The sequence below is a fragment of the Hirundo rustica genome, chromosome 3, assembly GCF_015227805.2.
Source record: "Hirundo rustica isolate bHirRus1 chromosome 3, bHirRus1.pri.v3, whole genome shotgun sequence".
Classification (NCBI taxonomy): Eukaryota; Metazoa; Chordata; class Aves; order Passeriformes; family Hirundinidae; genus Hirundo; species Hirundo rustica.
Window position 1 is genome coordinate 57469752 of NC_053452.1, and position 14879 is coordinate 57484630.

The 14879-nt window shown below is 46.8% G+C and overlaps 1 protein-coding gene across 2 annotated transcripts; it reads left to right on the plus strand.

The window, feature by feature from the left end:
* Positions 1–5564: 5564 nt before the first annotated feature.
* Positions 5565–14659, plus strand: ZBTB2 (zinc finger and BTB domain containing 2). Of its 2 annotated transcripts, XM_040059835.1 has the most exons (3): positions 5565–5752; positions 9541–9724; positions 11639–14659. In XM_040059835.1, the coding sequence occupies exons 2-3, from the start codon at positions 9552–9554 to the stop codon at positions 12999–13001; spliced, it is 1536 nt and encodes a 511-aa protein (XP_039915769.1). In that variant the 5' UTR covers positions 5565–5752; positions 9541–9551; the 3' UTR covers positions 13002–14659. The 2 variants fall into 2 exon arrangements, with proteins under 2 accessions (XP_039915769.1, XP_039915768.1); XM_040059834.1 differs by lacking the exon at positions 5565–5752 and having other exon boundaries at positions 9526–9724.
* Positions 14660–14879: the final 220 nt, after the last annotated feature.

The following is a 14879-nucleotide window of genomic DNA, read 5'->3' on the forward strand; positions in this document are numbered from 1 at the left end:
TCAGGACTCTAAGAGTTACCAACACCTCAAAACAAAAGCACAGTTACTTTTGAAACCGTAAATTAGTTTATTTTGGCACGTAAAATCACAGGCATAAAGTCATACTGTGCTTCTTGCCAAGCTTACCCTGCTCACTCCATTGACTGGCTAGTCACAGTTTAAAAAAACCCAAAAGCTCCAGTTAAGCTTTAACAGACTTTTAAAACGTTGTATCCGTTTTTCTTCATGGTGTACACACAGGCAGCTGCATGCAAGCATGAGGGGTTTTGTTTTAGCAGCTAACGCTACAGAGAGTCCTCTTGCTGTATTACACATAGAAAATCACCAAGTGCACCAAGAATGTAACTTGATCTTTCACAGCACAGTATACCAGGGAGTAGAGCCCTCTGTGACCACACAGCACGTGGGAAACTCTCCCTGCCTGTAGTCCCTGTTTCTGCTTCAAGCCAGAGATCCCTTGAGGAATCAAGGCACATGAACACATGGCCTGACCAGGAGGAAGTTTTACGGCAGAGGCAGTTTGAGGCTCAAGCTCCACAAGCAACACAAAACTGTCTTATTTGTGAGAACACACCCATCTTTTGCCTACTTCACCCACCGCATGCTCTCCTGGTTGTAACTGAAAACAACCATTGTCACTACAGTTTGCTGTTTGAGTCTTCATCAAAATGTGTCTACTCCAACCAGTAAGGGTCACTTGAGGGAAAAAAAAAAAAGAGATGCAATAGCAATAAATGAAGAATATACAAGGAAAACCAGAGAGGAATCCTAAAATACCCTGACATTTTAACCTTTTTAACAGAATTGAGACTGAATGTTAAAATTCTGGTCATATGGAGCCTTGTTAGATCATTCTTTATAAGGATCCCAACTGTGCAAACTGCTTCTATCTGTGCTTTTTCTGTCAGATAAGGTAAAGGATAACTTACACATGATTTTCTTTGACAGACCTGCTGGGAAGTTGTTAGTAGAGTAGCTATTTGTAAAACAGCAAGGAATATGGAGAGCTGTGACTCAGTTCCAGACCTGTTTTTCTGGGGTGACAGCACTCACAGGTACAGTGCTCTCTGCTGTGCTGTTCACATCAGCTCTGCTTGCTGGACGTATACACACACCTCTCTGGAGCTCTGTCACTGAGAGCTGCTTCCTCTGGAATACCCAATCTGCATGGGCATTAAAAAAACACTTGGGAACCACTGCAGTTTGAATCTCTTTTTTCTAAGGAAAACAACCATGCAAGTACATATATTGCTGTAACTTCATAGTCAAGCTCCACTAAAAATGTGGCTCCAGCCCAGAGGACATTGTCACGTTTGAACTTTACTTGTTAAAAGTGGGCAGGGCCCATGGAAAAGGCTAATTTCAGCCTAAGCCAAAGGCAGAAAATAGACTGCTAATCTGCACTGCAAAAACTGTTAGTTGGGTTACACTAAAAATTCCTGACAGAGATGAGTCTCCTAACAAGAAAAACTATGCACACAGTTAAACCATTTCCTTAAATGAGATACATTGTACTGACAAAAGAATAGTCATAATTATTTCCCCGGTCTAAACTGCAGCTACTCAACTAGTTTTGTTCACTAGGTGTAGAAACAATTCTTAATATCCTGATACCAGAAAACCAGCTTAGCCTACAGAAAACCAAGATCCATTTCTTTTCACCTCATACAGCCTACACAAAAGGTGGCTCACATACCATGGATCTCCTGCACCTCTCAGACCACCAGACCTACTGGCAAAAAAAAATGTGAAAGCTCGGATCTCCCTGGGGATGCCACTCACCTATCATGAACATACCCCAAACAGCAAGGCAAGGAAGAACATGGAATCGAAGGCAAGAAGAAAAAGCAAAGCCGTTCCACTATTTCTTGCATCAGTTTTCCCAAAGATCACTTTTACATTTCTACAGTGCTGTCTCAAAGACAGGTGAGACTTGGACAAACTATGTGCACAGTTGTAATAGGCGGAGGACAGAGTCCTGGAATGAAAAGCTTGGAGATGCTCAGAGATACAATGTTCTAGCAAGAAGTTACTGCAGCTGTCACACTTGCCACCAAACCTTCTCACCACCATAAATCAAAAGTGGAAGTGTTAGAAATGGCAGCTGTGCTAATAAAACAGATTTACAGCATTGACATAAACTCATGTTTTACTACAGTAGTACCTATGTGAAATAGGGTCCCACACCTTCAGGGAACAGTTCCCACGCATTGCCTAGGACATGCAACTCCCAGATCCCCGTGGCTTCCACTCCTCTGGGAGTGGGGGAGCAGTGTTGCAGGGAGCAGTGAGCTCTTCAGAACGACTGCTCTCTTTTCAAAAATGCTGAGAAATTTGAAAACTCACAAAAAATCTTAGCACTTGGAGCCTAATTAATATCACTAGAGCTGTTGAGGATTTGACTATAGCAATAAAAATTCTGCTAATTCCATTCCTGATTTCAACTGAACTCATCCAGGAAGACAGACTTGCAGGACTTGGGACTGGATCAAGTTCCTCCCACTGCTCAAGTGACTTTTTACTCAGATTAGCAGACACTTCCGTCATCCTATTAACACTTATATCATCAGCAGTATGCCCATTTACAGTGTAAAATATGATCTGATCAGACAAAATGCTGCCTCTAATCCAAGTATGTGCAGACTGAAGTAAATCCCAAAACCAAGGGACTGATCAACAGCATCACACGTAACTAAGAATGCGCTCAGATGTGTGTAGCACAATCTCTAACAGTCTGAACGGTCCTTTCAAAAAGTCACAAAAGTGGGAAAGAAATTCTAATCAAGTACCAGCACATAAAAACTAAAAGCACAGTAATGGCACTTAATGATACATGGATACATTTTTACTACAATTTCAAGTGCATGGATTATAAACTAAAAAACAAACCCAAAACCCCAAAGAAGTAATATTTTACATTCACATGGTAAGCTGGGTGTCCCAAATGCATCAGGTGAATGCTTATCACTCCCTGCAACACAAGTGACGTGTCTCAGGTGCCAGTTTGGCAACATTACACTCAACACAGCCATCTTTCTACAAATTCCAACAGGTCTTGATTAGTTTCTAATCTAACAGGATTAGAAACTGCATTATTGCTGGATTCAAGTATTGCGGTCCAAATATAAACGTGATTTAAAGCCGAATTATGAGCTGTTAATAGTACAAATAAAGTAAATTTTTCTCCAGTTTCAGGGACAGCACAGAGGAGAATCCCACACGAATGCCAACACACAAGTAAGCAAGTGCAGCATAAAAGAGGAGTCCAAAAGAACCTGCCAGATATCTGCCAGAAACACACAGGTTTTCCTAACTAGCCCACTCAAATTAAAAATATATCACTTTTTCAGTATCTTCCAGGAGAATTAGACAGATCATCAAACACTAAGCGACTTAGGTTCAACTGCCCATCTACTCTCTTTACTTTGTATTGATTTTGCAAAACTGAAATGCACAGGAAACCATTCAGGGGAAAAAATTGCCAAGTAGACTGGTTAAAATACACTCTATAAACTTTCTGCCACATGCTCACATAACAGAACTCAGAGAGTTGTGCTGAACTACAATGGACATGTTTTTAAGATCTCAGCTATTCGAGGTGAGTCTTAAAGATTAAGTTCTGCTCAGCTGCTTCATTCTAAGTACTGGAACAGCAGCAGACAGCTTTCAGCTCTATTAAAATGAAAAGTCGTTAGTTTTTGGGGTTGGCCTGTTGGGGCTTTTTAAGACTTCACTAGTCTTAAAAACCTGCACTTTTCCAACGCAGTTTAACTTGGGCAAATAAATTAATATTCATGAGCTATTTGATGCAAAGACTCAAGCTGTGCCTACCAAGACATCCATTAATTTCAGTGGGAGATGGCTTAGTCAGACTCACATAAAACTGGTCTAATCCTTTATCAACTTAGATCCTGTAAAAATAACAATAGCCTGAAATAGCTGCAATCATCTGTGGATCTACAAACCAGAGAAGATACAAGACTCCTCTTGCCCATCAGCACACCTGCTGTCAAGATGCAAAGTTCAAAGTTTGGGCCTTTTTTCCATAGTATATCTTATTTAATTACCATGAAAACAACATCCAGGTACAGCTAGGCCCCTAAATGCTTGCTTAAATAAGTATCTTAAAAAAGGTAATATTCATCTGGACCTAATTCAGACAGCTGGCATTGCAGCATAAGCTGTTTCCCATGAACAACAAAAAACACAGTGGAGGACAGCAGGAGCAGGGCTCCGGGGCAGGAGGTGCAAAGGAACCACCTTTAACTATTGCTGGCCAAACATCTTCCCACAGGGTCAACAACAACGACGAAGTTTCTCTCTGAAAATGGTTCTGCCCATGCTACTGCCACGCTTGGCAGGCGTATCCGGGCTTCCCCTGACTGATTCACAGCCTGGAGAAATCACACCCAAAGGCTTCCCGGCCTCTTATAGAAGACGGCATCCCTGCTCCACGCTAGCAGCTCTGACTTACTAACTTCTCCAAGACCAACAATTTTTTCCACGTATCATGGACATACATGTATTTCCAGGGATGTCTGTTGGTGCATTTCTTTATGCAGTTCTATAAGCATCCATGGGGTATTCTACAGCATGCCTTGGATTTAGCTAAAACGAGGCCCTGCTTACAGCCACGTCCCCTCCGCATTCCAGCACAACCAAATCTGCCACTGTGGGAAGTTGCAGATGTGATTTTTACACACAACAGCTATATCATCCCGTAAAAAGGCAAGTTAAGAATATCCACTTCAAATAACCTGCGTCCAGCTGAACAGACCGCAAGCAGGCCCAACCTTTCCACTTTTGTACTCTGAATCACTCTTTTTGACAACTGAACTTGTAACCTCCCTCAGTTTGACAGCTCAGCCACGGCGTGCCCAGGGCACTTTCACAGAGACCGGTCCCACGCCGCCCCTTCCCGGCGCACCGGACCGAGATTTGCTATAAATGACAGCCAGAGTGACCGGCTCGGAGATTCGTGCCCCATAGGCCCGGGACACCGCGCCCCGCCGCTGCCGGCCCGTCCCCGTCTCCCACATCCCCGCCGACTCCGCGGGAAGCGCAGGGACGCACCTGCGCCCGCCACTCCTCCCCGGCAGGAGCGCCAGGGCAGCGCTCGGCGGCATCCATCCCTCCATCCCGCACCCGCCGCCAAGCACCGCCCGCCGGGAGCCGCTCGGGGCCCCCCGGCGGCGGCACCGAGCGGCCTCTGCCGCCACGGCGAGGCCGGACGGGCGCCGGGAAGGCGCCGGCGGCCGCAGCGCGGCAGGGCACGGAACGGCACGGCACGGCACCGCCCCATCCCATCCCGGCCCCGCATGCCGCCACGATCCCCGTTATCTCGCAGCGCTGGATGCGGAGGGGGGGTGCAGGGGGGCCACACCGGCCTTCGCCGCCCGGGAGTTTTAAAGGGGCAGCGCGCCTCGCTAAGACGGGAGCAGCGGCTTTGCCCCGGGGGTGCCCGGAGGGCGGGAGGGCCGCTCCCGTTCCCGGTGGTGGGGCGGGCGCGGAGGGAGGGGCGGGGGCTGGGTGTCTCCCGCTGCCGCCACAGCGCTCGCCGCCTCCCCTCCCCCACGGCGGGGGCTCCTCGCCGCAGCCTCTGTGCTCCGCTCCCGGTCATGTGACCCGAACGTAACCGGACAGGAAAAGCCGCCGCCGCCGCCGCCGCGCTGACTCCGTTGTTGCTGCTGCCGGGCGCGGAGACGGCGGCGGCCCCCGCGCGGCGCCACCCGGTGGCCCCCACGCCCCCCAGGTGAGCGAGCACCGGCCGCGCCGCGCCCGCCCCGCGGGCCGGCCCGGCCCCGCCGCCCGCACGTGCGCCCGGCCCCGTCGCGCCGGCCGCGGCCCGGGCTCAGGCGGCGGCGGCGGGGGCGCGGCGGGGCCTATTCGGCCCTACCTCCGCATTGTGTGCGAGGGACGCCCCGGGCACCGCCGGGTCCGAGCGGGCCGAGGGGGCGCGGGGCGGGAGGTGGAACTGCCCGGTGAATCCCCGCCGGGCCGTGCCGAACCGGGCCGGGCCGCTCCGCTCCATCCGGGACACGGTACGGGGTGGGGGGGGGGGGATGGGTGCGCACCGAGGGGAGGGCCGAACCGAGCCGGAGGGGAGCGGGTGGGTCGCGGAGAGGGAAAGGAGAGAGCAGGAGAGAGCGGGGGAGGGGGCCGGGGGGGCCGGTGCCGCCCGGCGCGGGGCTCAGCTCGGCCGGTTGAGGCCCGCGCTCCCTCCCTCCCGCCCCCTTCGGCGGCGGTGGCGGCGGCGGCAGCAGCAGCGGGATCCGGCGCGCGCGGGGCGGGGCGGCCCCGCCTGTCCCCCGTCCCCCCCCCCGGCGGGTTGGGATGGGCCGGCCCTGGCGGCGGCGGCGGCGGCGGCTCTTCCCGTCTCGCGCGCCCTGGCGGCTCCGCTCGCGCTGCGTCTCGCGCGCCGTCTCCGTCCCGTCCGTGCGCGCGTGGCGTGCTCGGGGGGGGGGTGCGGCGGGCGGGGCCAGCGGGAGGAGGGAGGGGCGGGGCGCAGCCAGTGAGAGCGGCGCGCGGCCGCCCGGCCTTCCGCCCCGGCGGCCAATGGGAGAGCGCCGTCCGCTCCCGCACTGGGGCCGAGCGTGCTCCGGGCGTGGAGCGGGCGTGCGGCCGGACACGCCCCCGGCCCGGACGAGGAGGGAGCGCCCCGGCGGCGCGGCCCGCGGTGGGGGTGGGAGGCAGGGAAGGGGCGCAACGCCGTCCCGAGCCGGGGCCCATCACGGGTTCCTGCCCGCCACCCGGGGTGAGGGCGAAGGCCGAGCGGGCCGCTGCGGGAGGTGCGGCGCGTCTGTGAGCGGCCGGGGCCGGGCCGGTGCCCTCTGCCGTCGGAGTGGGAGCCGGTCCTTGGGCTCGATGCTGTCGAGGGCTCGATGCTGTCGAGGTTCGGGGCCCGGGGTGCGAAGGCAGAGCGGGAAGCGCCGTGCCCGACCTGTTCCCTGCCAGCCCGGTTGGCTGCCCGGCCCCCGCGCGCTCTCGCGGTGTGGTACCGGCGCTTCCCCGGTGTTACCCTGGGCTTGTGCCGCCCCCTTTTCCCCGCGGGGTCTCCGAAGGGAGCCGCCTTCCCGAACAGGCTCGCCCCCGCGTGGCTTCTCACCCAGCGCTGAGCAGGTTAGGTAATTTCCAAAGCCGCGGCAGAGCGGGGCCGGGCCAGGGGAGAATTGTCCCCACGGGGTTTCAGGGCACAAGAAGTATTTCGCACACTTGTTGAATCGGTCAGCGCTGAAATACGGCCTCGCCCGTGTTAATCGGCATTTTATTTAGCTACGGGTAAAATTCCTCAGCGCATGCATACCTATAATGTACAGAGTGCTTTCCTCGCTCTTTTCATCTGCCCTGTCATTTCCTCAGAGTGTACTTACCGTAGTGCTTTTAGCTAGAGTATTTAAATATTATTCAGATTCATCCAAAACACAATGTTGTCGACATGTATCATATTTTTGAAAGATCAATTCAGGTCTCTAAGGAAGGGCTTGCTGTTTGGGGTAAGAGCAAAGCTCCAAACTAAACACACTTAAGACGGTAATAACTAGAAAGAATGCTTGTCTGGCTTGGAGTGCCCTCACATCGATGGTTCGCTCTGCTTGGCAAGTTTTGTTGTCCAAGTGCAAACCAGACTGAATTTAAAAAATATAGAACACATTAATAATCTAAATTAAAGGTTAAAAAAAATCTAGTGTGTTCTCTATAACATCACCTGCATGGGGCATCTTGCAGGATAACACCAAGCGTGATTTTTGTTCCTGCTGACGGCAAGTATTCCCTCTTGTGGAGAGAGGGAGAGAATCTTAGCACATTGTATGTACAAACTTACTTATCCAAACATTACCGCAGGGAGGAGAATATGTACTTACAGAGAGATGAAGCCTAACTTTTTTTGTCTTATTAACTGTAAGAAAATAATCAGCAGTGTCTTACACTGTATTTCTTTCTTTGTCTTTACACCCCTGTGTCCAGTGAGTTTTGTTCTCATGTGAATGCAGAGGAATGCATTTGGTCAGCCTGGTTATTGCTTTAAAGAGGAGGGAATTCTTCCATTTCCAGCTTGCTCCTCCAGTGACTAAACATACTGGCAAATGTGGAATACACTTCTGTTCTCTTCCCCAAAAAGCCATACTCTTACTGTATAAAAGAAACTAGCTGCTTGATCCTGACTTAAAATTTCCATAACTTGCTGTTAAGTTTAGAGGGGAAAACACCCAAGACTTTTTATAAACCTTTTGGTCAACTTCTAGTTTCACCTTCTCTTTCTGTTTTCTTCTGTTTTGTTCTCTTTCTGTTCTGGACATTAGATGGCCTGGAATTTTTTTGGCTTCTCTTGCTGTTTTTATTTGTTTATATACAGATTTACATTGGTTCATACTTTCACACTTTTTTTTTTTTTTTTCCCCCCAAAACTATTTGCTTTGATTAAGTTTATTTCCACTCTATGATCTTACTAGCCCTGTGTTCATCCATCCATCCATCCATGGGTAACTGTCTTAATGTGTTTTACTGTCTATTTTTTCCCCCCAAAGTTACCAGTTTTTGCTTCCAAGACTGCCCCTGAGTCCTTGAGAAAAATTTATAGCTCTTAGGTAGTTCTTTGTGGGTGGGCAGCCTCCAGCAGCTGGTACAAGGAGGTGCCCAGGAGGGTGAGGGGCTGTGGAATCCCTGGCCTAGGGAGCTACCGGGGCTTATCCTACCTGGTGCCCGTGGCCAGCCATGGACAGAACTGCCCCTCTCACCCTTTGAGTTTCTTGATTTGCTAGGCAGGCATGAGGCATGCAGATTTCTTAAAAATGCTGTTGTGGCTGGTCTCAAAAAATAAATAAATAGTTATTAGGTGAAGAGGTTGACCTCTCCTGTATTGGTAGTCCAGAGGGCTTGTGTATACCTAGAATGAATTCACTGTTTGAGCCTGGGAAGATTCAGATATGCATCTGATATTTCCCAGGAGAGGGCACAGCCATCACAAATGTTCAGTTATTTAATGCGGGGCTTGGATTCATCTGGATGGACCCATAACTTTTACGTAAAGGATACACAGAGACACTGAAAATGCAGGTTAAAAGTATCTAACTTGTCTTTTATTGGGTTGCATCACTCCTACCAGTGTAGGTGAGAGTGACTGACATCAGAAAGCGAATTCAGTTTTCCTATTTGAGCAGACAAGTGGCAACCAATACGCTTTGTTTTTCCCCACTCTGTATAGATGTTTTTACTACTTGTTAATATATCTTCCTCTTCCTTAGCTATTTATATTTTTTTGTCCAAGTACCCACAACATGCTTTTTCAGAACACTTTGGTCCTGGTTCTCCTTTGCTCTTTAAGCCTTGGCAAATCACTCCTACCTTTGTGAATTGCATTGCCCATCCTGAAAGAGAAATCCTTGCCTATGTGTAAGGTATCTTTTATACAGTAACTTGGGATTAAGATGTGTTACTAAAGTATGGCATCTGGATATTGGAGAAAATATCTGTTAAGAGACAGCTACTGTTGCATCTGTGCATCTACTGTTAAGTTTTACATGAAAGTCATTTGCTTTTCAGAGTGTAAAAAAATGGATTTGGCCAACCATGGACTCATTCTGCTGCAGCAGCTAAATGCTCAGAGAGAGTTTGGTTTCCTGTGTGACTGCACAGTTGCCATTGGGGATGTCTACTTCAAGGCACACAAATCTGTCCTCGCTTCTTTCTCCAACTACTTCAAGATGTTGTTTGTTCATCAAACCAGGTAACTCTAAAAAGGTTCACCGTTTAAATGTTGTTCAGTTAACTAAGCTAAGGAAGTCTAGCAACAAAATGTTCTTTTTGCTTCTTGTTACGACATAAAGAGCATGGAATCCAGTCTTAACTGCAAAATAGAACCTCAGTTAAAACATGTTAAAGTTGAACTGTGTCATTAACACTAATTTTATAATTTAGCACAAGTTCTTTATCTTTAAAAAAGCATAAAAAATTGAATTTCTACAACTGAATACTTCAAGGATCCTGTCTTCTCTCCTTCACTTTCCTTCCCCAACTCACTATCTTCTGCTCTGTCTTGACACTGTTCTTGACATTTATGAAATGTTATATACAGTAAGTACTTGCTAGGAGGTTTTGAGAAATAAACTTACAAAAGAGGTGTATGTGTTTCATTTCTTTGCATTTTATCGTCATTTAAATAATAAAGTACTACATAATGGTGGAAAATAAGGGGGTTTGTGGTACTCTGTGGATTTTTGGGGTTTTTTTGTACCACAGGCTTACATTGAGGAGATTGAAAAGATCACCAAAGTGTAAAACCACTTTAAAGATTTTTTGGTCTTTTTCCAAAATACTTGAACTAACTCAAAAAGTTGATGTTGAGTGAGTGATTCATGCTTAACTCTTTGGCTAAGAGTTCTTAGCCAGAAGTGAACTGCTAGGACAGAAGTGCTTTTGCACTTCTGAAACAGGACTGTAGGCAGATGTTACCAGTCTTGGTGCTCCATCAAGAGCACAGTCATCTTTGGAAGACATCATTACAAAGTTTACTTTTGAGTCATATATCTAAATTCAGAAGCAGTCACAGAGGGAGCTCAAGAAGGGTGCACCTCAAGAAATGGAAGCATTGACTATAATTTCCTCCTCAGCTTGGTAGCCTACTGCGGTTAGAGCATTCAAATCACAGCACACAATCGTCCATTTCTGAATTTCTGTGGTTTATTTATGTTTGTTTTTAATAGAGGAGTTACAAATACTTATGAAAAATAATTAGAATCCCAGTTCCTCTCCTGTTGGCTAACTGACCTCACAAAGATGTTCGTTTTCTTTCTTCTGTGAACTTTGCCTTACTTTCTGCACAGAGGTACAGCTTTAGCTAGAGCAGTGCTAGGTGTCTCAGTCCAGAGCATCGTAAAGGTTGGTGCAGAGGGCACACTGAGCTGGAGGGTGATGTTGGTTTCGGTCCTGTTGGGCTGAAGAGGGCATCACAGCCAAGGCATCTCCCTTTGAGTGCTCTGAGCAAGGGACTGCTAGGCTGACCAGGCAGTCCACTGGTGCTGCTCTTTCTCCTTCCCTGTTCAAGGGAAAAAGCTGCTGTTCTGCTGTGTAAGGAACCTGGACTCCAGGGTTACACCTGTTGCATCAGATCCCTGGGAGGATTCACACCCTGTCCCGCATGGTTTCTGGATTATAATGCACTTGGGACAATACATTTGCAGAACTATAGCTGTAAACCCTAGTAGGACATAGAAGCCCAGCAGGCAAGTGCCAAATGAATTTTAGGTGTTTTCAGGGCTAAATACTGAAAAGAGTTTATTGGACTGAATTTAGAGTCCCGTGCTAGCAGGTTTTAATTTAGCAACAGATGTGTTTGAATCCAGCCAAGTTTACAAATTATATTAATATGTGACAACACATTTACAGCATAACAGCAGTTTAAAATGGAATAGATTGCAATGGGACAGCTTTTCTTTCAAGCCAGTTACTTCACTGAGGAGTCATCTTTCAAACAGCTCCTAAGATTAGCTCGTTTACAGTAAAGCATTTCTCTTAATACTTATTGCAGATTCTGTCTTTTGAATTTAAGTAGAAACCTATTTTTATCAAGGCTTGAATAACCTAGAACTGGAAAAAAAATATTTTCCTTATGTCTTATTTATAATTTTGTTTCACCTTTCAGTGAATGTGTCCGTTTGAAAGCAACCGACATCCAGCCAGATATCTTCAGTTATCTCTTGCATTTGATGTACACTGGGAAGATGGCACCACAACTCATTGACCCAGTTCGACTAGAACAGGGAATAAAGTTTCTGCATGCATATCCACTAATTCAAGAGGCCAGCCTTGCAAGTCAGGGAACTTTTTCTCACCCGGATCAAGTCTTTCCATTAGCATCTTCATTATATGGCATTCAGATTGCAGATCACCAGATAAGACATCCCACTAAGGTTACGTCGGCGACTGACAAACTTGGGCGAGAACCACGGCCTCAGACATCACGGATGAACCAAGAGCAGGCTTCTGAAGGCTCACAGCTCTCACAGTTGGGTGCAAATCTGCCACAAGTGACCCGGACAAATATGTCTGCTTCTGACCCATTGCCATCTTCTCTATCTCCAGAACTGATATCTGCTGCTGGTAATAATTCACCTTCAGGAGAAGAGGCCAATATGGAAGCATCTTCTTCAGATGAACAGCCTGCCTCTCTCACAATAGCACATGTCAAGCCAAGCATTATGAAGAGGAACGGAAGCTTCCCAAAATACTACGCTTGTCACCTCTGTGGTCGCCGGTTCAACCTGCGCAGCAGTTTGCGGGAGCACCTGCAGATCCACACGGGAGTTCCCTTCACATCTAGCCAGCAGGGAGAAAGTAATATTTCTTTGTCTCTCTGTAACAACACAGCTGATAAAGATGCCATGGAAGTGCCTGAAGCGGGGATGATTAGTGACAGCGAGCTGCAGCAGATCTCAGACTCCCCAATAATTGATGGGCAGCAGCAGTCAGAGACACCTCCCCCTTCCGATATCGCAGACATTGACAACCTGGAGCAGGCAGATCAAGAGAGGGAGGTAAAGAGACGGAAATATGAATGTTCCATCTGTGGTCGCAAATTTATTCAGAAAAGCCACTGGAGGGAGCACATGTACATACACACGGGCAAGCCCTTCAAGTGCAGCACTTGTGACAAAAGCTTTTGTAGGGCTAACCAGGCTGCCAGACACGTGTGCCTAAACCAGAGCATGGACACGTACACGATGGTGGATAAACAGACTCTGGAACTCTGTACTTTTGAGGAAGGCAGTCAAATGGACAACATGTTAGTACAGACCAACAAGCCCTACAAATGTAACTTGTGTGACAAAACTTTTTCAACTCCCAATGAAGTAGTCAAACATTCGTGCCAAAATCAAAACTCTGTCTTTACACTAGAAGAAGATCGCTCCATCCTTTTAGGTGGTGGGGACACAGAAGCCACAGAGACTGATAACGCAGTGTTAGCCTCCATCAAAAAGGAGCAGGAAGCAGTGTTGTTAGACTGAATGTGAAACCTATATCAATTTTTAAAGTTTCTTTACTCATTTTTTATTAAATCAATTTTTTCCTCCCCCTACCTCTTACCTCACTTACCCCTGCCATCTTTTCCAGCAGCCTCCTTCCCACCCTTCGTCTTCAGCAACCAGAACTGTACTGGCACATTAGGAAATTGGACTTTGCCTCTCCCACCAAAACAAACAAAAAGCTCTTGCATCAAACCACAACAAAATTGATTTTAATACAAAGGAACATGAAAAAACAATCCAGATAACTATGTTGATAGTATTAGTTATTCCAAATTTAATAGTTTATAAACAAAATTTAGATTGCTTAAAAGTGTATTTAGATACAATGATGAGTGTAACGAGAAACAGAGTATCAGTTTGGTAAGCAAAGGATATATGTATTTTAGTTTCCCTGGTAGAAGGCATTTTGAGATCTGGCAGATTAAACACCATGCTCTTAACAAGTCCGCATGCAAGTTGATTAAGGTTAACCTAAGCCCTCAGAACTTTTCTCAAGGGAAGCAGAAATCTCTGTTCATTGAGTTAAAAAGAGCTGAGGGTGTTGGTTTTCTTTTAGCCATATGTTTTCCTTCAAGTATGCATTTGGGTATCTGTTTCAGAGTCAAGCAAAGTCGTTGCTTAGTCAAATTTTGACTTAAGTAGCTGTAATAGTAATGTGATGGCAATCTTTATATATATATATATATAAATACTGTATATGTATAAAGATTTATATATATATAAAGTGTCTCTGTGTATATTTGATACAGGTAAATAAATGCACACATCCTTTTTAAGTAACTGGCCGTCTACTCTCAGATTCAGCCTGGAAGGTCTTTTAGTTGTTTGACAAAGCTAGTCATTGCGCAGGTTGCTTTTAACCAAATTTGAAACGTCCTGAGCTGTGTGCATTTTTATTGACCTGTTGAAGAGAAGCCAATAGGTAAGTGTTGTCACCCAAGCTACCAAGGAAACTAGAGAAGTGGCATACTGGTGAGCACTGCACCATTGTTAGTGCCGCACACGCATGTGTTGTTAGCTATAGTGAGGTTTGAGTCATTCTGGATGAAAGGAGAGAGAAAAGCTTTATTCCCTTACTCAGGCAAGGAACGTCCATGTTTTCATTTGGTCTAATGGCATGAGTTAAGAGGGAGGAAAAGCGGTGTTCTAGCAACGGGGGATCATGGTTGTTTTAAAATGAATCTGTAGTGCTGGCTGGGAAATTTTGCTCTATGAGAGTCCTGTTATTTTGAAAGCCAAGACAAATCCTGCAAAAAATGAAAGGGTGAATTCTGTAGTTTTAGTTACTGCTGATGGTAGTACTGCATCTTTGTGTTAAAAATCAAGTTGTTGATTTTTACTATTTTATGTAGATGCCCAGATTTTTTGCTGGTAGCCTAAAAAACTAAACTGACAGCAGCAGTGAAGCTCACTGAGCAATTACTGGGCCAACAGAAGGTGTAAGTGGACAGAAAAAGTGCCCCATCATAAATGGAGACTGTGTGTTTGGGGGGAGGGGTGGGAGAGGGCAAGTCACAAACCACAACTCTTCTCTGTGTATACGTTTAAACTGAATATCATCTTTTTGTGTATAGTTAAGTTCTCAGATTTGTAAGTTTTTATACATCATTTCATTGAATAAAAACTGAATTAAATGGGATATCATTTATTGAGTTGAAGGTGAAAGGTTGCTGGTGTTTGGTCTTCCTGGATGAGCTCTTGCTGAATCAGTTTAAAAGCCAAGCAATGTATTCTGTTTATCAGAATAAAACCTCCATCACACAGGTGAATAATGAGTTTACTAAAACTTGAGGCAGATTTAGCACAAAAAGTCTCTACATACCGGATTTTTTATTATCTCTCTTGTATTAGAGTAAT

What these genes read in the sequence shown, in the direction of transcription:
- ZBTB2 (XM_040059835.1), top strand. Translation starts at nt 9,552, where the DNA reads ATGGATTTGGCCAACCATGGACTCATTCTGCTGCAGCAGCTAAATGCT. An exon ending in TTGTTTGTTCATCAAACCAG is followed by an intron (nt 9,725 to 11,638) that starts GTAACTCTAAAA and finishes TTCACCTTTCAG; the next exon opens with TGAATGTGTCCGTTTGAAAG.